This window comes from Patella vulgata, chromosome 3 (genome assembly GCF_932274485.2).
Source record: "Patella vulgata chromosome 3, xgPatVulg1.2, whole genome shotgun sequence".
Taxonomy (NCBI): Eukaryota; Metazoa; Mollusca; class Gastropoda; family Patellidae; genus Patella; species Patella vulgata.
Genome location: NC_065881.2, coordinates 42731633 through 42755600, shown reverse-complemented (window position 1 = coordinate 42755600; position 23968 = coordinate 42731633). Strand labels below are relative to the sequence as shown.

General features: G+C 35.1%; 1 protein-coding gene and 1 long non-coding RNA gene across 14 annotated transcripts in view; both read left to right on the top strand.

Annotated features, from left to right (window-relative positions):
- LOC126815229 (talin-2-like) overlaps positions 1 to 13770 on the top strand; it is an 81031-nt gene extending 67261 nt beyond the window's left edge. For 8 of the 13 annotated variants that reach the window (XM_056099792.1, XM_056099793.1, XM_056099798.1 and 5 more), the window contains 12 exons: positions 1216 to 1332; positions 1443 to 1628; positions 1961 to 2065; positions 2205 to 2310; positions 4364 to 4387; positions 4946 to 4978; positions 8208 to 8332; positions 9059 to 9184; positions 9425 to 9493; positions 9965 to 10147; positions 10590 to 10715; positions 11585 to 13770. In XM_056099792.1, the coding sequence (XP_055955767.1) occupies positions 1216 to 1332; positions 1443 to 1628; positions 1961 to 2065; positions 2205 to 2310; positions 4364 to 4387; positions 4946 to 4978; positions 8208 to 8332; positions 9059 to 9184; positions 9425 to 9493; positions 9965 to 10147; positions 10590 to 10715; positions 11585 to 11716 (1332 nt within the window). In that variant the 3' untranslated portion in view covers positions 11717 to 13770. The remainder of the gene's footprint in view (positions 1 to 1215; positions 1333 to 1442; positions 1629 to 1960; positions 2066 to 2204; positions 2311 to 4363; positions 4388 to 4945; positions 4979 to 8207; positions 8333 to 9058; positions 9185 to 9424; positions 9494 to 9964; positions 10148 to 10589; positions 10716 to 11584) is intronic. The other 5 variants (XM_056099794.1, XM_056099801.1, XM_056099800.1 and 2 more) reach the window with 3 other exon arrangements.
- Positions 13771 to 22851: 9081 nt separating this feature from the next.
- Positions 22852 to 23968, top strand: part of LOC126814904 (uncharacterized) — a 34822-nt gene continuing 33705 nt past the window's right edge. Inside the window, exon 1 of the long non-coding RNA XR_007677794.2 lies at positions 22852 to 22940. This is a non-coding gene — a long non-coding RNA (uncharacterized LOC126814904). The remainder of the gene's footprint in view (positions 22941 to 23968) is intronic.

The window sequence follows — 23968 nt, the reverse complement described above, 5'->3', positions numbered from 1 at the left end:
TTTATTGTATTTTAGTTACCATACCATTTTATTAGACTTTTTTTTTTTATTTGGTAACCATACAACTGTAGTGTTTATAATTGTCTTTCAGATTTAGATAGTCTAGTTATACTCTTAACACTGTACATCCTAACAAATCAATTAGTATACTTGGGTTTAAAATATAGAGGCTAAAAGATATGATAGAAAGGAAAAGTTGTTAAGATATGTAGATTGTAAGTGAGGGGTTGATAATAAAGATAACTGGGTTGTTGAGTATTAATGTTTACCATACTGTTCTAACTGTCATCCTTGCATACATACTGGTATCCAACTTTTATATACCTTATCACGACCCCACTAAAACACTCTTGATATATATATATACATACCTGACCCTAGTAGATAAACATACATTATATATTATTGGTACTAAAGGGGAATATATATATCATCAACCTGTCTGCATTTATATCCATCTATCCAGTATTAAATATGGTTATTGTCCTGGGTTCTCATTTCCATTATATTTGCCAGGCTTGAATGACTGGTAGTGAAATTGACCTGTTGCAGAATTTACCTGTAGATCAGTAAAATTAAATACTTAAAATAATTAACCTTGAAGCACAATATTGTTGATTTTCATGGTTTTATGTGTTAAAACACCTAAAAATTTATAATTTTAATTTGAGATAACAGCTAAAAAAAATTCATATTCTGTGAAATATTGTCTTGCCAATCTGACGTATTGAAATTATGTCATAAAAATTGTCAAACTGACAAGATTTTGTGAAGTTAGGCCCCTGCTTTTTGTCGACGTAACTTTATGGAACAAAAGTTTAAAGCAAAGAACAGAGTTCTTGTTTAATTGAAGTTCTCTTGAAAGAAGACACTGAAATGTTAGAAAACCTTTAAAAGCCATCATTGAATACATTTGTTTATATGATGTAACATGCATGATTAAGGTGGAATTTTGAATACAAATTATCCATTGCACATTATGGTAACACAATATGAACAGACAGGTATCTATAAAGTTTGGGTTCAAATTCATATTCTTGACATGATATAGATAGGAATTACTTGTAGTAATAACAAATCTGCTTGTAAATTGAGTACATACTCGGCACATCCATTATCTATTAAACATTTACATCGCATCCACAAATTAAGAAAAGTAGAGAATATAAAGATATTGGGACAAAATGTTGTTTTATGAGGCCATTTTGTTTGTAGGTAATGGTAACTAATGTTACATCGTTGTTAAAGACTGTTAAAACTGTGGAAGATGAGGCTGTACGGGGTACTAGAGCTCTTGAATCAACTATTGAAGCCATTAACCAAGAAATTAAGGTAAGCTTGGAATATTAACTTTGTTAACTGGAAAAAGAATTAATATTTTTAGAATTACCTTTCAGCTTTTGCTTGTATGAAACTTAAGTGAACTAATTTTCCCTGAACAGGCTTATGACACCACAGACACTATTGGTAAGAAGGCAACTGCAGAAGATCTGATTCGTTACACCAAACCCATTACAGCGGCTACAGCCAAGGCAGTGGCAGCAGCCAATTCCATGAAACAAGAGGACATTATAGCTGCATCTAATATGGGGCGTAAAGCCATTATGGATTTACTTCATAATTGTAAGGTTAGTAGAATAGATGGAGATTTATTTTAAGATACATACGATGTGACAATTCTACAAAAGATATATTTTCTTGATTTGAAAACCTACCCAAACTGCTAGAAAAACCAAACAGCTATCCAAAATATTTCACCTACCGGTAATAAGACAATTTTTAAGTGTATAATTTTAGTTTTGGTGGTCATTACAAATATAAAAATAAGTAACGGTAAATCGTCGTACAGATGAACTAATTATCCTCCAGAGAAGATACCTTTAACTAAGGCTTGAATTGTATTAATAAGATTACACCAAGGCAGTATTTTTATGTTTTCTTTTTATGAAATTTTCAACAGGCTGCAGCTGCAAATGCAGAAACATCTGAAATTCGACAGAGAGCTATCAATGCTGGTAGAATGTGTGGTACAGCTTATAGAGAATTATTAGAACATGTTCACATGGTAAGTCGGGATAAATATCATTAGTCATTAACAAAAACATTTCTCGATATCCTGCTTTGATCTCATCTTAAATTGAAAAATAGATAAATAGTTGAAAAAAAAAAGAACAGTATTAATGACTATTTTCTGTTATTGATAGGTTCTTTCAAAACCTTCACAAGAAGGTAGACAGACATTATCTTTGATATCGAGGAAAGTAGCTAATGCTGTCACAGAATTAATGCAGTCATCAGAAGCTATTAAAGGTAAGATAATTATTCTCATTTATGGTCAGTGTGCAATAATATTTTATAGTAAGGTTTTTTCTTCACCATTTTTATGCTTTTTTTGGTGGTTATTTTCTGATTTTATAGCATCTTGCAAATTCTTGTATGAATATATAAAAATTAAATACGTATTATTAGGATTTATTTTATATACCTAGAACTGAGTAGAAATGAATTCATTTTTGAGAAATGAGGCTGTTTGTGACAAACAATATTTGAGTTTTTATACACTCCCACATTGAAATGTGGTCGTATATTGTCGTCGCCACCGTCCGTCCGTCTGTTGGTCTGTGGACGCTCTGGAGGATAAAGTTAATATCCGATTGACTTTAAATTGATATACAGTGTTTAAGGCCATGAGACGAAGAAGCCTATTGATTTTCAGTGATTTCCGATTATTACTGCCAGATTTATGGCCCTTGATCACTTTGAAAAATCTTGTGGATGCTCTAGAGGCTAAAGTTATCATCCGATTGACTTCAGATTGATACACAGAGTTTAAGATCTTGAGATGAACAAGTATATTGTTTTTCGATTAATTTTTATGACTTAAACAGCTATATCCATGATATTCAAAGTTTCATATACTAAACGTTAGCATGGGGCAGAACTTTATAAAAACCAAACAAATTCTAATCAGATTTTAGTGTATTATAAATGTTTCATTACCGAAAAAAGTAAAAATATGCGACAACACTTGTTGACTGCCCGGCCGATTTATCTGCTGTGGGCGTATGTTTTGTTGCCTGGCAACCTATCTTTGGATCCTTTTATAGGTTATATTATCTGAGAAAGTTCACTTAGCACATATTTCAGACTATTTATTTAACAAAATTCAATCCCCCAAAAATAATATTTTTTATGCATTATTAGTTCTCTTGTGAGGTCAGGTATATAAAGTAAATGAGGAAAAAGGCTGTACAACATAAGGAAAATTCATTTTGATTTATAAAATTTGAATCATAATAGCTTTAATTTCACCCCACAAGTTCCACATAGAAAAATATTATAATTTGATCTTGCAAGTAGGTTACATCCATGACCACAATTGTTTCCACTGCAAGATATAGTTGGTACTTCATAGGCTGTTCTTTTGTTAAAGAATGTTGTAGGGAAAATAAATTCATTCAAACGAGATTTATCTAATGCATGGATGAATAGTGGAGCTCATTTCTATTCCAGCCATATTCACTAAAATATATTTTATTTTTTGGTAAAGGTCCAATTTTGTTTATGCCACCTTAGGTTTATTACCTTTATTTATTTAAGGTTATTTTGTATTATTATGTTTATGTTTGTATCTATTGATATATAAATAAGTAAACAAATAGATTGTGTTTTTATACACCACATTAAAATGTGGTCCTATATTGTCTTCACCTATGCCTGTCTGTCAGTTGTCCACAATCATTCTAGAGGCAAAAGTTATGATCCAATTGACTTGAAATTTATAGGCAGAGTTTATGTGCATGATTAATTTTCATTCAACCATTTCTAAAAATCACCTATACTGTTTGAGGGGGGTACCGAATGGATCATAAGGTCTGTTATTCAGTCAACTGGCGTTTCGATTTTCCGCTTGTATGTGACAAGGAGTAGGGTCGTCTGTCCAGCCTCATAGGTTTTCTTCAGGTCCTCCCATTCCCTCCCACTGCTAAAGACCTCCACACGCTAACAAATTATTGGAATAAAATTGAACCATATGTTAGGCCCGAAATGACCTAGTTTGTTTTGAGTCGACGTTAAACCCCATTTCTATCTCTTTTTCTATACTGTCTGAGTTATTGCTCTTGATCTTTAAAAAAATATTGTAACGACTAGTTATCATCCACTTGATTTCTGTTAAGGCTAGTTATCAACTACTTGGCTCCCATTAGCTACAAAAGAATACAAATTTGAAAAAGCCCCTATGTACATAGCTGCTGTGGGCATCTGTTTTGTTGCCTGGCAACCTATCTTTATCATACATCATCGTGGTTCAAATAGTTTGAATGTCAGTATTCTTATAGACGTTCATTTTTTTTCCCATCAGACTGCTTACCGCGACCAAGACGAGGTCTGTTCATTTAGTTGTTGAATGTTGTTTTATTTCCAACCGCTTTTTTAGTTGCTTCATTTTTTTTTTTATTTTAATCTGTTTTTAATAAAACATTTGATGCTACCATAGCCTCAAAATTGTGATATTGAATTCTTTTTTTTACTAAAGGTTTATTTTAGCTGTTAAATCTGTTAATCAGAATTTTCTTTTCTTTGTAATTGAAAATATTTTTTTTTCCCCTTTTCTTTATGATTGAATTCTTTTCAGGTATTTGGTTTTTGATTTAAATAATACAGGCCTGACATAAAGAAATTGTGCACTTTTATAAAATGTTCATTGTTGTATGTTACTTTCTGAATACAAGGCAGTGGTCTTTTTGTACTTAATAAGAAGATATTGAAAACTATTTTAATGAAAGTTTATTTGCTGTAACAACATTATTTGGTTGTCCCAATTTCTTTTTAATATATTGCCACAAATAAAGATCGGATTTTGAATGGCCAATCCTTATTAGTATATTTTATACAGATGATCGACATAAACTTTGAACACAATTGTTACCCCTTTTCTTCTCAGATTCTATTGAAATTCGATGGTCGTACATACCAGGTAATAAGCTTGTATAGGTGAATTCTACTAGAGATAACTAACGACAATAATGATAACCACGTAGATTTAGTGTTTGTTGATATTATAATTATAATACATCTCAGCACAAGTTACAACATGAGTTTTTACATTTCTGTTGCAGCATGTTTTATTTCAGCTTATTATTATGATTATTTTATTTATTATTACAAAGAGCTGAATATATCGTAAATACCCGAATAGACAGCCCGTAATCGCTTTCCCATTTATATTGATTACAAATATAGTATAATTATTTACTGTAATGTGAGACTTATTTATGAAGAACACCCATATCCCTTGTTGTGTACATTCTTCTTATTATTAAAAATGTCACCCCTCATTCCCAGTATAGTGTGTAGAGAGTTACCATTGATAAGTTAATGTCCTCTTTCCAACACAGTTTTTCTCCTCAACTAAATTGTTCTTGTGAGTTTGTGTGTCTGCATGATAATTGCCTTTTGTTGGCTTGTTTATTCAGTCATTGAATATTAAAAAGCTGTCTTGGTGAATATACAAGATTGCCCCCCAATAAGATCAATGCTCATTTGTGTTGGAGCGTTTTGTATAGATCGACAATAGGGTATAATTAATAAAAAAATGTCTTTCCCTTGCATGGTGTGTCAGCATGCTTGTAAATATTCAACGATCCCATAGTAAACCCTGAGTGTCAATACTTTTGGCAATAATAAACATGAAATACAATAAGCATAATAATGGTAAATCAACATAATAAGCCAAAATGAAATGAATATATTATTTGTTGTCTGTGCGTAATGTGTTATTAATAATTCAGATGATGTATTTTGTATATCTTAATGGTAGATATAAATTTGATCAATGTTTCAATGGATTCTTGTGAAAGGTTAATCAAATGGGAGATTCTTTTGGGTTTTCTGAGATTCAGAAAAGTTATATCTTCTTCAAATTTTTGTTCTCATTTTACTATATTATAATATGTTCATGACATTATTTCTGTATAAAATCAGAATTCAGATCATTTGTTGACTATTCATCAAATAAATTCATTTTATTTTGAATCTTAAGGTCGATGTGCACTTGGTACAACTGCAAACTCAATGATAGTAAACGCTCTTTGGTCATATTTCAAATGTTGATAAAATGATACTTTTTGTCCCCCGCCTTTCGAAGAAAGCTTTGAGACAAGATAACTTTGATTCTATCTGATAGAGAGTGATGAAACTTAGTGTATAGTTGATAATCAGTTTGATTGCTTGATACTTTTGAAAAAAATAAATGTGCGATTAATTAATATGTGTCATCTATTTATTTTGGGATTTCGGCAGGGGACATCAGCCTCACTGTTGGCTTGTTTAATTTTCTCATCTTCGAGAATGGTAAAAGATAGTACATAATAGAATAAATTGAATTCCAATCAGATTTTAATAAATTTTAAGTTTCTATTGTCGTTGAGTGTGATAATCATGCAGAACTATGTGTTTTTGCTTGCTGATATCAACTTGGCACTTACTGGTCCTAAAGTCTTTCGTTGTCAATAATAAATTGATTATAAAAAAAATGCACTTTGTGAAATTAACCCTAAATTTTTAACCTGATAAGTAAAGGGTTTGAAATATTGAATGATTTCATGTATATAATTCATTATTATGGTGATTTTTTGTGAGAGTTTGTCAAGGTTTACGTGAAATTCTTTTATGATTTGTACATTTGTTATAGAATATGTTTAAAAGTCTTTGCTGTAATCCTGCATTCTCCATAGATAAACTTGTTAGATAACCAACCCATAGATAGAATAGTCAAACTTGAAACTTCCTTTGAAACCCATCGTTTGTTATTAACATTGATTCTGTGTGTCTGCTATCAGACATGAGAGATGATGTATTAACAAATGATGATTGAGTGTTCGAAAGTCTCTTTGGAACTTTTTTCCAATCAGTTAAAAGGCTGACTATAGGCTTATTTTAACCAGGTGATTGTAAGAGATGAATCTTTTTGGGAGGTTACTAATTTCACAATATACTGTATTCAAAGTAATAAATGCTTTGCTGCCACAAGGTACCCTGTGGCTTTAAAAAAACCATCACGTTTTTGATTTACCCATGCATGATGTCATCATACAAAGTATCACTTGGCAAACCTCAGCAGACTCCACTACATCTAGTCTCGGCTGTATGACAAATTCCGCCATTGGAACTACTTTTAAGTGCCTGGATTACAAATGGCGCCGCCCATGAAGACGTCTGTAAAGAGTCTTTTATCATATAAAGCTTTCAATGTCTGAAGCTTTTTTCTTCCATGTTTATTCTTTCTAAAAGCGGCAAGTTTTCCTAATAAGTAAACCGGTAGCCACATCACAATTGTACGAGTGTAGCTACATATCACTTACCGTCATATAGCCAAGGCTAGATGTAGGGTACCGGAGTCTGCCAAGGTTTGCCGAGTGTCAAAGCATTAGACCCGAGAAAGAAAAACCTATATTGTTTTCATTTGACATTTTGGGTGTTTTGATTTTTCATCAATTTTAATTAACATTAGTTTTTAATGGTGTGTCTTGACAATTAGCAAAAACGGAAAATGTCTTTTGAGGGTATTTTCATACAAACCTTTACCTTCAGTGTTTGGTTAGAATTTGTCGCAGTTAGCTACCCCAAGAATTTAAGTGGGCATGCATCTTTTACTTTGAATATGGTAAATAATTTGCACGGTAAAATGTCATATATGTACAACATTTTCAGATTTGTCACCTCAGATTTATTTATTAATTTTACAAATGTTTTGCTACAAAATACATATTTAAAATAGAGAAGATACAGGTGTGTGTAATTAAAATGAGTCTATTAAGCCTTTTATGCTAATATAAATTTGTTATACTGGTAATTTCAATAAATGAGCCTGGTAAATACCTTTTACTTTATCTGCAATAAAATTATTTAATTTAATCATAAAACTTGATTCTAATTGAAAGTGTGTGATCCATGAATAGTGATCATTCTGATTTATGGTGGAATACGATTAGATATTATTTCAAATGTTTTGATTTCAAATGTTAATAGTTCTTGAATTCTTTAAAGTAATAAATGAACTTTTGAGTTCATCGATTTATTATAGACATATATCTATTTTAAATCTGAACCTTTGTTGTTTTTTTTTTAAAAAAATACATGTATATCCACACATTACATTTGTTCAGTTTACAGATGTTTGATAGCCTTTATACTCTCGTTCTCAGGTCAGGATTGGGTGGATCCAGATGACCCTACTGTTATTGCTGAAAATGAATTACTTGGAGCAGCCAACTCCATTGAAGCTGCTGCTAAGAAGTTAGCGGCACTGAAACCACGACAAGCAATAAGAGTAAGTTGTTTTCTTTTCTTTGTCACTTTGCACCATTTTTTAAATTTTTGGGGTTTTTTTTTACTTTGTGTTTTTCATGAATTATATATCAAGCCATAAACCACAAAAAAACTTTCATTTACATGAAAATTGGATATTTGTAATATGCAATGAAAATAAAGAATAATTTTGATAATAATTAATTGAAAACAATGAGTAGCCATTATTAATTAATTTTGCTTTTGGTGTGGAACTGTGTCTGCTTCTTATTAGTTATGTAGATATCGTCTTATTGATTGAAAAACTTGCACCAAGGGCAGACAGCTGTGTGAAGAGTTTGCTGATCTCTGTGAGATATGTTTGATATAATTGGTGGTGATGTATTTAAAATCCACCAAGTATCAAACATGTCAATACAGAGGTCTGTCCTTTCAGCACCTACCAGCACCATGACATCTTGCACTGTGTTGCCATAGCACCAACAGCTTTTGTAACATACTGTATTTGTGATCCTGTAGACCAGTCATATTTGCTGATTTTTTTCTAGTTTTCCTACCATTTTATTTTCAAATCTAGGTATATTAGTATCCTATATATTTTACAATATCTCTTTCACTTTGATTTTCATTAATATAGATATAGTAGCATATACTTATAGATTTACAGATACAAATTTTTTTTACATTACATTAGAAAAATGATTAATATGAATACATGTTGAAAGTCAGTATCATATTTTCCTTTTAGCAAGCAGATGAAAGTTTGAATTTTGAAGAACAAATTTTGGATGCTGCTAAATCTATTGCTGCTGCAACTGCTGCCCTTGTTAAGTCGGCTTCTGCTGCACAAAGGGAATTGGTTGCACAAGGAAAGGTGGGAGAAAGGTTTTAATTCTCAGATAGTTTTAAATTGTTCACATATAAATAAATATAAACACTATAAATAAAATATACCGAATGAAGATCCAGCATCATGACCATGACCTAACCTTGTGTAGTATTTTATAGGTTGTAGAGTTTTATGAAATGAAATTTGTTAGCTTCCCAACCCTGTGTTATGTTAAATAGTATTATAAGTTAGTATTGTCTGCTAATTAACAACAATATATTGTAGGTTGGATCAACGTTCCACAGACACACTTTAGATGAAGATGGACAATGGTCACAAGGTTTAATATCTGCTGTAAGTTTATTGCATGTATTTTGTCATTATGGGGATAATGCTTCCCCATAATTTCTTTTAAATATCCATGGAAAACAATTTAAAAAATTTAAAAAAAAAGTCTGTAGAATCCTGTTTAATATATTTGTAGATAAGGTTACTAGGGCTAACATTCTCAATAGAAAAATCACAGACATCCGCCTTTTTCTTATCGAAATATTTCAACGGAAATGACTTAGAACAAGTAATATTGAAAACAAAATTTCAATGAATTTAAATTGTTTGAAAACAGCTATTAAAATTGTATTTACTATTTCATTGGGAAGGGGGATGTTGTCAGAATCTCAAAGCTTTTTATAAGGTTTTGAAATTTTAAAAGAATAATCCATAGCAGTGCCATTTATCAACATTCCTAATAACTAGATATATTGCTCTAACCCTTTTAGGAACTTATATTTCTTGTACATATTTTTTAATTATAAATATTTTCAGGCCAAGATGGTGGCTGCAGCAACACACAGTTTATGTGAAGCGGCCAACTCGATGGTTCAGGGTCATGCAAGTGAAGAGAAATTGATAGCATCTGCCAAGGAAGTGGCTGGTTCCACTGCCCAGTTACTCATGGCTTGTAAAGTTAAAGCTGATCCAGGTTCTGTTGCTATGCAGCGTTTACAGGTTTGGGTTTATTATCATTTGTTTACATTTCATTTACATTTACATACAATTATGCAATGGGCATGTAAAACATGGATGAAGAATAACAGTAGTATCTTTCAGGACTCAAATTGGATATCATGTATTAGTCAGTAATTTAATCCATTTGATGTTGGATAAAACTGCACAATAAGTCTGTCCCAGTACAATTGATTGAGACTTATTTTTACGAGTCAAGTGGGCCCAATATTTTACAGTCTTATTTTGGGCATGACTGCCATGACTGTCAAAGTATACAACAGTCTCATTGTATTTTACATCCACTTGCTGCCTTTAAACACAACATGACAAAAAGATTTGGATTTGTTTCTTGTTCCAAGGCATACCAAGAAAACTAAGCACAGGACTCATTGTAAGTTTTAAAAGATTTGGATTTATCTAATTATTTTACTGTATTATTCAGGCTGCTGGCAATGCTGTTAAGAGAGCTACAGAAGCATTAGTTAGATCGGCTCACCAAGCTAAAGATTATACTGATGAAGAAGCCAGTGTTACTGTTAATAAACGTATGGTAGGCGGTATCGCACAGGTTAGTTGCTTTAATATTTCTACCTTTATTGTCTGTTTGTCCTCATGATAAATGGTCTTGGAGCAGGATTTTTCAGCATGGTTTCCTCTTGTCAGTGGTGCAGGACACATCTAGTCATTTGGTCCCATGCACGTAAAAGAACCTTAAACAGTTCCAATTTGAAATAACAGTAGGCTGTAGTGCCACTGTCTGGCCAAAATTTCCCTCATAGCACACTACATGGCATTTGCTCATCTTCATTGGCCTGGATGGAGCAGAAAAGTAAGACCCCAATTTTATTTCATTTGCAAATTATCTCTGTTCTTCCAAAGAGTGTGGATACCTAGAGAGATTTACGAAGGTTTGTTCACAGTGAATTAACTAGATCTATGTCTGACCGATCTCCTGGCACAAAAACAAGACACACTAATATACTCTTCAAAAAAGTAGGGGATATTCAGAAACAATACAAAAGTGGGGAAATGCACTGTTGTTTTTATTAGAGATAACCAATGTATGTTAATAACAGGCCAATTGCCTACACATGAACATAAACAGTTATCTGACGGTCCCATTTCACTCGCAAAGAGATACATTGTCAAAAGTGAAAATAGACGTTTTTGATTTTTGTCTTAATAATGAGTCACATTTGACAATGAACCCCTCCCACATGTATGGCGCTATTGTGCATTGCACGTGCAGCTCAGTGGTTCTGTTGGGCGATAAGTTCTTCATCTGTGAACATACTCTCAAAGTGATTTGTCATATCACAACCTGCATAGGTATTTGCATTTCAATATCCCCTACTTTTTTTGAATAGTATATATATTGAACCAACCAACTTGTATTACTTAAAAAATACTGTATACAATTTCAATTTGATTTTTCAGGAAATAATGGCCCAGGAGGAAATAATAAGAAAAGAAAAAGAATTGATAGATGCCCGAAAGAGATTAGCCTATCTACGTAAAGAAAAATATAAAGATAGACCAGAAGAATATGATTCATCCTCGTCGTTTTAAAACCATCATCATGTGTGCCTGTACTGCTTCTTTCATGTCACGCTTATTCCCTGTAGATATTGATAGGTACTTCTAGAGCAATAACATTACCTAATTAGTTCTTAATTGAACACTATATCTGAAAACAGTTATGGCAAACTACTCTGTAATTTGTTGGACAAAAATACAGTTGTATGTCTGTTATTCTTGACTTGGTTAGTTTTGACTGTAGAATTTGTTCAGCTTTGAAATTGTCTGTATGGTGCTATCTAATCATTGAGGCTGTTCTGTATTGTATGATTTAACCGAACAAGAGTGATATTATTAGCTAGTTTGTGTTTATAGAACTACTATATCTCACTTTACATACCCAGGCATCAGTTTAATTTAAATCATGTAGAAAGAATGGTTGCCAATAACAACTAGCATATATCTTGTCTATCTACCTACCTACCTACCTATATGTTAAATTTGTATGTGAGGACTTATATACAATATAAAGTCCTTCATATAAACCAATTGTATATTATATTACGATTTGTATAGAAATGAATCAAATATTATAAATACTATTTAGGGATATACCATTTTTATAACTTGAGATATATGTTGAAGTGTATTTATGAAGTTTTTTTGTTACTGATTTAGTTGGTAGTGTTATATTTTTGTTTCTTTCAGCTACAAATCTGTTTTAAACAATATCTTTGAATTCCCCATCGTTTACAAAATTTAATCAGGGACTTGTAATACTAATTGCGATGTGTTGGTCCTAAAATTTGTCAGTGGTAAAATTTGTTCAGATCTGATATGAGGAATAAAACCATGCATTTTTTAACAAAAAAAAAAGGTTTTCTAATTATTGGGGCCATTTTGTTTAAAAAATAAATATTTGGGAGCTTTTTTTGGTGCTTATTTAAAAGAAAAATTATATTTTATGTCTAATACTTCTTGACTACGTAATAATGTAGAGATCATGACGCAATATGACACCATGATGTTTTATTGAGATTAAATCACAAAATACAGTCATCTACATATCGTCGTATTATTGATTTGTTGGTATTTATAGTGGAGAACAAAATGATTAACTTTAATTTTGTGTATGTGTATTATGTCATTTAGGGTGCTATTTTTTTTATTTAATTTAAACTTTGTTATGTATTAATATTATTCGATATTTTACTACATATATCAGATCTTTAACCCATAAGAAATACATTTTATTGCAATACTCAGTTCAACATATCCATAGTTTACTTATCTGCTACCTCTTGTCAAGGTATCTAATCATGAAGAGATCGTGTTCTATTTGTTTGGATTCATATTTTAAAGCGCAAATATTATTTCTTACAAAACTAGAGAGCATTGTTTTAGACAACTCAAGTTTTAGAAGCTTTCTCATCGGTGTAAGGTCTATGGAAAAACTGGCTGCACCTTGCTTAAAGAATATACTACTGGTATTTATTAAATTAAACAAGTAAGAATATGGACCAGGAATCGAGTATGATGTCATCACCACCATCTTGGAATTGTGAATTATCATATATTGATGTCCACAAATCGATATGCGAGCATGTTTCATGTCACTAGTATTTGAATTGGCACAGTTTTGGGCTTTTTTCGAAGAGCGTCAACCCCAAAGAAGAACATAAAGATGAAAGTGCATACGGACAAGTTCCTGGTCCAAAAATGCTTTAGTAAGAAATTTTTAGAAAGATGCCATCTGTTTTTTTTATCACGTATGACATTTGATAGATGATTAGTTTGTTGAATGTAGTAATTATTAGGCTACCATTAGTGCCATTATATGTAGAGTGAAGCAGTGCTATTTTTTATGTTTCAATGAATTCTTTTTGATTTTGATAATTGAATAGCTTGTTTTAAAGAAAATAATAGATCACTGTTTTGATAATGTATATAATAGATAATGCTGGCATTTCTCTTCTACACAACACAGTTGAACTTGGTTCCATTTACAACACAGAATGTACAAAGCATGAAATATTATATTGCATATCATTGTATCTTTTATGTAGCAGATTTTGTCTTTGTAAAATAAATGCATACTACATTTATATTCTAGCCTTTGTATTAATTTAACGCTTTGTGAATCATTATCAATTTCACAGTGGCAATGTCAGAATTTTCCAGTGTGAGTGGGGAAGAATTGATAATAAGTGTCTGTCCTTGGTAAGGAATGCAATCAACACAAATAATCGCATCTTGGCATCAATCAGTTAAGAGGGACAATTCATTTGTTGAGCTTGACTATGGCTATAGCTGCAAATGACCTAAGATTCTTCCCAATCCACCCCACATAGGACTATTCTTGCACTTTTATACACCCACATACACCCCCATTTTCATGTGGACGTATATTGTCGTCGCCCGTTGCCGTGAGTACGTCGTTCACAATTTGTTTGTGGACACTCTACAGGTCACAATTTTTATCCGATTTTGACAAGACTTGAAATATAGGTTTATCTCCCAAATATCTGTTCCTTTCGATATTGGAATGTATGGGACCATAACGTCATGGAATATGGCCCCTGGTTGTACGAAAAATCATGTTTTTAGCTTGTGGACACACTACAGGTGACAATTTTATCCGATTTTGATGAAACTTAAAATGTATGTTTCCAACCCAAAGATCCCAGTTCCTTTCCATATTTGTGCATATCGGACTGTAACTTTCTGGATTATGACCCCAGATCTAGAGGTCTCAATTTTTATCTGATTTAAAATAAAATTCTAATATATCACGGTTGAGTTCGAATTTGGTGAAAATCAGACCAAAACTTCCCGACAACCCAACAAAATGGCTGCTCCTCGTACCCAAATAGTGTAAAAGTATGTGATACCAAGGTTGTGGACCCTTTAGAGGTCACAACTAAATCATTTTTATACGCCCACATTGAAATGTGGTCGTATATTGTCGTCGCCCCAGTCCGTCCGTCCATCGGTCCGATTGACTTTAAATTTATATACAGTGTTTGAGGCCATGAAACTAAGAAGACTTTTGATTTTCAGCGATTTCCGATAATTACTGCCAGAGTTATGGCCCTTGATCACTTCAAAAATTCTTGTGGATGCTCTACAGGCCAAAGTTAATATCCGATTGACTTTAAATTTATACACAGTGTTTAAAGTCATGAGACGAAGAAGCCTATTGATTTTCACTGATTTCCGATAATTACTGCCAGAGTTATGGCCTTGATCACTTAAAAAAATCTTGTGGACGCTCTACAGGTCAAAGTTAATATCCGATTGACTTTAAATTTATACAGTGTTTAAGGTCATGAGACGATGAAGCCTATTGATTTTCAGTGATTTCAGATAATTACTGCCAGAGTTATGGCCCTTGATCACTTTGAAAAATCTTGTGGACGCTCTAGAGGTTAATTTCCGATTGACTTTAAATTTATACGCAGTGTTTAAGGTCATGAGACAAAGAAGTTTATTGATTTTCAGCGATTTTCGATAATTACTGCCAGAGTTATGGCCCTTGATCACTTCAAAAAATCTTGTGCACCCTCTAAAGGCCAAAGTTAATATTCAATTGACTTTAAATTTATACACAGTGTTTAAGGTCATGAGACAAAGAAGCCTATTGATTTTCAGCTATTTTCGATAATTACTGCCAGAGTTGACTTCAGATTGATACACAGAGTTTAAGAGCTTGAGACGAACAAGTATATTGATTTTCAATGAATTTTTATGACTTGAACAGCTAAATCCATGATATTAAAAGTTTTGTATACTAAACGTTAGCATGGGGCAGAACTTTATAAACACCAAACGAATTCTAATGGTTTTCTGATAATTACTTCAACAGTTGTTACTCTTAATCAGATTTTAGTGTATTATAAATGTTTCATTACCGAAAGAAGTAAAAATATGCGACAACACTTGTTGACTGCCCGGACGATTTAGCTGCTGTGGGCGTATTTTTCGTAGCTTGGCAACCTATCTTTTTAGATTGCTCTCTGTCCATCTCTTGCAAAATGTCTATTTTCTAACTGCCATCAATTGCATCTGGGTGTGGATTGTCCCTAATTCAAAGCCAATGTCAATAGGCCAACAACGAACAAGGTTACCAAGGAAAAATTAAACTGACAGTTCAATGAACAGTTCAATGAATATGGGGGATCACGTGGCTAAGTGGGTAAGACGCTAGCTCGCTAGCCTGGAGGTCGGGTGTTCGATCCCTGCATTGGCTGAGAAAGTTCATTCAGATTTTCCGGCGTGGTTCCCCCTTGTCAGTGATGCACGACGGAGGGCCTGACAAGGACAGTTGTCTAGTCCTTCGGATGAGACGAAAAACCGAGGTCCCGTGTATACATTAGAATGCACGTAAAAGATCCCTTGGCAGTTGGAATTAGATATAAGAGTAGGCGATAGTGCCGCTGCCCGGGCAAAATTTCCCTTATAGCACACTGTATGGCGTATGCCCGTCTTCCCTTTATTGTCCCCCGCCTTTCGAAGAAAGCAGGGGACTATTAAAATGGGTTCGTCCGTCTGTCTGTCTGTCTGTCCGTCCGTCCGTCTGTCTGTCCGTCACACTTTTTGGGACACAATAACTCTCTTCCTAATTGAGCTAGAATGTTCAAACTTGGTGTATGTGTTTATTAGGTCAATGCCTTGATGGAGTTCGAAGATGAGCATTTTCCGCTTAGGGTAAGCAGAGATAAGCAATTTGATTGGTTGATGCTTTGGGACACGATAACTCTCTTCCTAATTGGGCTAGAATGTTCAAACTTGGTGTATGTGTTGATTAGGTCAATGCCTTGATGAAGTTCGAAGATGAGCATTTTCCGCTTAGGGTAAGCAGAGATAAGCAATTTGATTGGTTGATGCTTTGGGACACGATAACTTTTAATTGAGCTAGAATGTTCAAACTTGGTGTATGTGTTTATTAGGTCAATGCCTTGATGGAGTTCGAAGATGAGCATTTTCCGCTTAGGGTAAGCAGAGATAAGCAATTTGATTGGTTGATACTTTGGGGCACAATAACTCACTTCCTAATTGAGCTAGAATGTTCAAACTTGGTGTATGTGTTGATTAGGTCAATGCCTTGATGGAGTTCGAAGATGAGCATTTTCTGCTTAGGGTAAGCAGAGATAAGCAATTTGATTGGTTGAACTGTTTGATTGTTCAATACTTTGTAAAAGATAATTTGTGATAAATTTATATGTGTCCTCTAATTATTTTCCTATTTCGGCGGGGGACATCAGCCTCACTGTTGGCTTGTTGTTTTTATTTTAGTTATCAATTCGATTACAAATTAAGTGTATCCTGTGTCATAGATCCTGAATTGTACAGAAAAGTGGATACTTACGACTGGCTCTATATTCATTCTTTTGATTTCATAGTCAAAGCGGTGGACCTCCAAACCTTGTCATAAAATTTTATATCTATTAATAAAGCCCTTGATGTCATTTGAAGGATGTTTAGTCAATTGCAAATTCAAATGCTGTGGAAGTTAAATCTCTAAATGGAAAATCAGCCCAAAAATGGTTCAATTCCCCTCTGTATTTACTAAGTTGAAATAAATTTTCCCAACATCAACATCCTCTATGCACAATAGAAAAAGGCCAGTGTTTGGTAAAATCTTTTATGGCACACTACAATGTATTAAGCTGTTGAATCCAAGTTTGGCAACAACTCTATGAGCTTCACCATATTGTCCATATGCCTTGGCCAGCCAGGAGTCCCGGTCGTTCCCCTACAGAGCATGTCTGCGACATGATCGGCAGACGTGTTCGTTGACGTCAACGTCAATCGACAACACTGCAAGAATTGGCCGTGGCACTGCAAGAGGGGCGGGTCAGATTGCCCCAAATCGTGATTGGACGGTTGATTAGGAGCATGCCACGACGAATTGCTGAATGTCTGAGGATTGGTGGAACAATTACTCATTATTAAGACAAAAATCAAAAACGCCCATTTTCACTTTTGACCGTGTATCTCTTTGCGAGTGAAATGGGGCGTCAGATAAGCCGCCCATATGAACTGTTTATGTTCATGTGTAGGCAATTGGCCTGTTATTAACATACACTGGTTACCTCTAATAGAAACAGCGGCGCATTTCCATAGTTTTGTATTGTTTCTGAATATCCCCTACTTTTTTTGAAGGATATATTTTGGAACTATTATAGTAAGAATGGGTAGCTCTCTATATAAATCTTACATAATGTATCTTTAATGAGCCAGCACCTTTATCACTGAACTACCGTGGCTCTCTCTGGTGCATTTACCATTCAGAACTCATAGCTTAATTGTGCCTGTGGTTCCCCTTACAAAGATTCATAAGGAACCAAATACGGTGAAAAATACAAGGTAATGATTTCAAAATAGTCTTAGCTGATAGCTGATACCATGTCTATGAATAATTTTACCATGTGGAAGTACATACAGTAAGAAAAGAAGTGGACCTAGTACCGATCCCTGTGGGACTCCAATGGACAGCGGTTTAGATACAGAGTTGCTGCTATGAATATGGACACATTGGCTTCTGTCAGTTAGATAAGACTTCAGCCAATCCAGCGCCGATCCTTTGATTCCCACAGATAACTGCAGTTGATTGAACAGAATGTTATGGTCGATGGTATCAAATGCCGCACTTAGATCTAGAAGTATAAGGTTGATGCCAAGGTTGCATCAATATCAGCTTTTACCATCAGGAGTGCTGTCTCTGTGCTGTGACCTTCTTTATAAGCAGACTGCAGTGGTTCATGAAGATCGTTAGCTTGCAAATAATTAGTCATTTGTCTCCCTATCACCCTTTCAAGCACCTTACCGATAATTCTTGAAGATCTCGCAATCAAGCGATGGTTTCTTCAGAAGTGGAATCACAAGGGCAGTCTTTAATGGCACACAGCTTTTGGCAATTGAAGAAGCCATGTTGGAAGGGGATCTAGGCTACAGGAAGTTGACTTGCTCTTACCAATGATGGACCGGACATGTTCTGTAACTGGGGCAAACTCAAACAAACGGCTTGGTACATGATGTTCTTCAAACGCATTTAACCCACTGCTAGTATTGTCAAGAGTACGTCTGATATCACTGACTTTGTCATGAAAGAAGTCACTGAAACGTTCAGCTAGCACAACATTTGAATTAGACTTTGGTAATTTCTTTTGATTTTCAGAGATAAGTTTATCGATAACATTAAAAAGATCTTTAGAATCTGTTGCAGAGAGTTTGTTTTTATAAAAAGTTGTCTTAGCACCTGAGATCAATTTTATTACCTCCTTGGACTGAGATTGGGATAGTTGTCTATCAACTTCAAGACCTGTTTTTACACATTTTCTTTCTACTTTTCGTCTGAGAATTCTTTCAGGGTGAATGACATCAGTATACCGGGGATTTGGATGGTTGCCTTTACTTTTGCGAGACTTTACAGGAGCAAATACGTCAAGTGTGGGACTCAATGACCTGGGAATACCGACGCAGTAGAATTAGAGGATCATCAGAATCAATACATTTCACAGCCTCTTTGATAGACGACGCAAACTTCTCAGCATCAATATCTTTCAGTTTTCTACTCATGATTTCTTTTTCCACAGACGATGCGCTTTCAAGGTTTATGTCATACTATTGGGTAGTGATCTGACAATAAATCTGTAGTTACTTCAAGTGTATTAATAAGTTGGCTGTTTCGTTCAGAGATAACAAAGTCAAAAATATGTCCACGTTTGTGTAGTTTAGTCTAGGATGTTTTGGAAACAGTAGAATCGTTTACATTATCAAAGTGTAAGTTCAAACCTCCAATAATAAGCAGACTTGTGTTAAGGAGAATGAGCTCGGAAATCATAGTCTCGAAGTCTTTCAGAAAATCCTGATTACTCGATTTGTTTTTCTTTGATGGGAGAGGATGATATAATATCACACGCCGAAGTCTATTGTTGAGAAGTAATTGTTGTACAAATTCAAAGGAATTATAAGCTAGATTAAAATTACCAGTACCGTTGTCTTATTTGTAAATATTATTTGTCATATTGTTATAAAATATATGTACATGTTTATATTGTATATATAGCTGTCCTATGGATGTTTCGATGCAATAAAAATCTTATCTTATCTTATCTTAGATTTCCTTTTGAATGGCACGCATGCGTAACACAATTAAACGGTCTGTTATACAATAATAATTACATTACAGGGGCGGATCTAGGAATTTTGAAAAGGGGGGCCCCGCAAAATGAGGGCACTGACCGCGGAGAAGGGGCACACCGCTGAGAGGGGGGTGGAGGTGGTGTCCCCCCAAGAAAATTATCCTATAGTCACTCTATAGGATTAGGGCACCGTCAGCTAAACAACAAGGATTCGTTTGAAAGTGGAAGCATTAATTAAACCAGACTGGTGTGTTTGAGTCGATGGTTTGAGTCATTTAGGATCCCTGCAACGGTTTCGGAACGGACATATTTGGGTCTGAGAAAAGGCACTTTCAGGGGTGGGGGGTCCCCCCCCCCCCTCAAGAAAATTATCCTATAGTCACTCTATAGGATTAGGGCACCGTCAGCTAAACAACAAGGATTCGTTTGAAAGTGGAAGCATTAATTAGACCAGACTGGTGTGTTTGAGTCGATGGTTTGAGTCATTTATAGGATCCCTGCAACGGTTTGGGAACGGGCATATTTGGGTCCGAGAACAGGCACTTTCAGCAGTAAAAAAAGGGCACAGTCGAAAAATAGGGGGGGGGGCGCCCCTCACCCCCTTGGATCCGCCTCTGCATAATACATGTATCTGATCACATACGAAATCTATTCAGTTCCGAATGGCTTACAATGCGCGGAAATGACGGTAAATTCGAAATGACATATAATTGCGGGGAACTGTTGTAACAAGTGAAATCACCGGACTGAGATGTTACAAAGTTCAGAACAATTTGCATCTTTGTTTACGACTACTGAGCTCATCGATCATCATCTTATCATCCAGTGTTCGGATAAGTTCATTTTCAATAGCCAGTAGGGCTAAAGCCCGGAGTTTCTCTTGGATGAGGGTTGATCTTTTCCAACTTTTCAAGTTCGCAAGTACACTGAAAGATCTCTCGGCTGTGGCGGCTGAAGTCATCTTTTTACTTCGGGGAATATTCCCGTAAGATGTTTAACCACGATCTGCTTCAGACTCCGGGCACCCATCGCACTCGGCAAATCTCGACAGATTCCGTTACCCTATATTAGATGCGTAGAATCTGTCGAGGTTTGCCGAATGGCACCCATCGGTGCCCTGGGTCCCTCGACTGGTCTTTGTGTATTTCCTTTAGGAACTGCCTCTGAGTGATCGGACTATGTCCGCTGACAACTAGGCTTTGTGTAGATGGTAATCAGAATGGGCGTTTTTCCCAGCAACTGTAGCGAGAAAACGGAGGGTGACAGTCAATCACTCGCCTGGGCTTATTGGTTGTTTGTTTGGTAATGAGAGGATTAATTTTATATAGGATACTCTGGAATATTTCTAGACTCATCCTCACGTAGCCTGTTTTCTATACACCAGAGTCGCCCAATTTGAGATCGTTACTTGGAATACTATAAACACACAGCACTCGATCGGCGTTGTACTAAGACGGCGACGCCGCCCCCTCATCATTATGTATTCAACGCGATGACGACTAAAATGCAATTAGAGGTGTCACGTGAGTTTTTTTTTTTTTTTATCGTGATCGCCAAAGTCGTCGTGGAGACGGTGTAGTGTGCTCACTCCACTTATGTCGCGGTGATATTTTTCGCCAAACTCGTCGCTTAATTACACTATTTGTTGCCGACGAAGCGGCGACTTGGGCGATCACATGAAACATGTCTGATATCAGCGACCATCGCGTCGCTGGCAACGAAAAATTGCTAGCGCACACTAGACGAGTTTTTGATTTTTCATCGTCGGCGACCGAAATCTCCTATTATTAGTCCTATGTCATCGCGTATAGTGTGCGCCAGGCTTTATATAGGCAAACGTCTTATTGCTGGCGATTGAGGTGTAAGGGAAATTATCATCAGGAAAATATAAAATCGTCCCGTACGTTGATCAAGTTTAAGCACGATAAAATTTAAAACATCCCTGAAATAAAAATAAATATTTGTAGGCTTAGTTTGCGTGGACACCCAAAGAGTGATACCGATTAATGTTCCTAAAAGGGTATAGGCTATATTCTACCTTGTGCACGACAAATAACGCATGTGGCCTACTGAATCATGGATGACCAGGTAGGCCTATATATGGAGCAAGGTGGTGATGTGTAGCCTAATAATTAATGACAAACCTGTTGTTGGTATAGCTAGATCTAGGCCTATTAGTTTTGTGATAAACGTTTTAATTTGTAACAATTATAGGGCCTACTTGAATTACACGTCTTCACTCCTTTATCGGGTTGAATTAGATGCCTCTGTCAGTCTGTGGCTGTCTATGATCTTTTATTATTTAGCTGACTCAGTGACTGTGAAACTCAACTCTTCAAGATGTTAGGAACTTGGTAGAAATTATTTTCTAGTCCGAGTTATATAGGCAACAATATTAACCACGTAGGCCTATTACTGTTGTATATAAACACAATTTACACTTAATAGACAATTTTAAAAACTTATTAGTAGGACTACAAATTATGCGTGTCAGAAGAAATATATGATAAGTTTATTCTTGATTTGAACATTCAGTGTTCTATCGGGGCAGGAGGGTGGGGGTATTCAATCACTTAGCTACCAGGGCTCGACATTAACGAAACATTTACCTTATTTTTGGGGGCAACAGGGCCTATTACAAAATTGTAGTATAGGCTAGCCCAAAATGTAACTTTTGCAAACGAGAAGCGTTATCAGTGTTTTTAGAAGAGTAAGCGCACTGTTAAGTGGGGCTCTTTATCGTGAGCGCTCATAATATTAATACTAAAGCTAAATTATTTTTCAAAAACATACAACGGGGAATTTAGATCATAAAAATTCTCAACCAGAAAGCCGTTCCAAAGCAATTGAAGAGTTCAAGTTGTTAACTATTGACTTTCAGTACTGTTAATCACATTAATTAGCTTAATAGATTATTATGTTAGACCATAATATTGTTATTAATAATCTATATAGTATAGTTAGATGATATTTTATTAACGAGATTCCCCTGTCATCCTCGATTAGCGCGCGAACAGGTGAAACTGGAGTCATGGTGCATTATGGGAATTTAGTGATCCACATGTCACGGACGCCATTACACATGTTAGAAAACTTCGCGGGAAAGTTTTCGAGTTGGGAAAGTTCAGGTTTGTGGTGATATTATAATATGAGCTTCTTTTCTAAAATCCAATGAAATAGCCTTTGCAAAGTTCACCAGAAACATTTATATAATCTTTTGACAGAGTGCCAGGATAGCCAGTAGAATGTCAAAGTGGTGAACTGGGACAGTCCAACTCTCGGCACGTTGAAACGATGGGTGCAGACGTGTGAATGAAATTCGTCTTCACAGTCATAGGCTAATTTATTAAAACAGATATAGTTGAAAGCACCGCATGAAGCCCTTCATTAAGAGTGTATAATGCTAGTTGAAATAAATGACACCTCCTCCTTCCTATATTTTGGTGACTCTTCACTCCTTTACACTTTACTTTAACTTTAGGCTATTGACTAGGATTCAGTTGAATTAGGCTAGTACAACTACTACTACTTAGACTACTTAGAGATGCCTCTGTGACCGTCTATGATTTATAATTATTTAGCTGACTCGGTGACTGAAACTCAAGTCTTCCAAGAATTATTGGAAGTTGGATAAAATAGAAATGTAGCCTATATTTTCTAGCCACTTTAGATAACAATATTAACCACTGTATAGTTCAGCTGTGAACGTAGGTCTCAGTACACTTGTAGTACGTTCAGGAACCGTCCTATTGAATCCTTGTCGAAACACTTTCGCTTCCCGGGGGATTGGATGGCCGAATGGTTAGCATGTGCGCGCTGTATCATAAGACATGTCATTGAGTCAACTGGCGTGGTTTCGAATCCCCGGTTGTACGTGATGAGTAGGGTCGACTGTCCAACGTCGTGGGTTTTCTCCGAGGCCTCCAGTTTGCTCCCACTGTCTACGCGCAAGCAAATTATTGAAATAAAAATTAAAAAAAACAGATGTTAGTCCCGAAATGACCTAGTTTGTGTCGAGTGGACGTTAAACCCCATTTCTCTCCCTCTCTCTCGCTTCCCAGTCACAATTTTACTGAACAACTTTTCACTGCTAAACGGTCGCGTGGCAGTCCCTGTGAACGCCTGTACAATGTAAAGGAACATTTTAGTGAGAAAA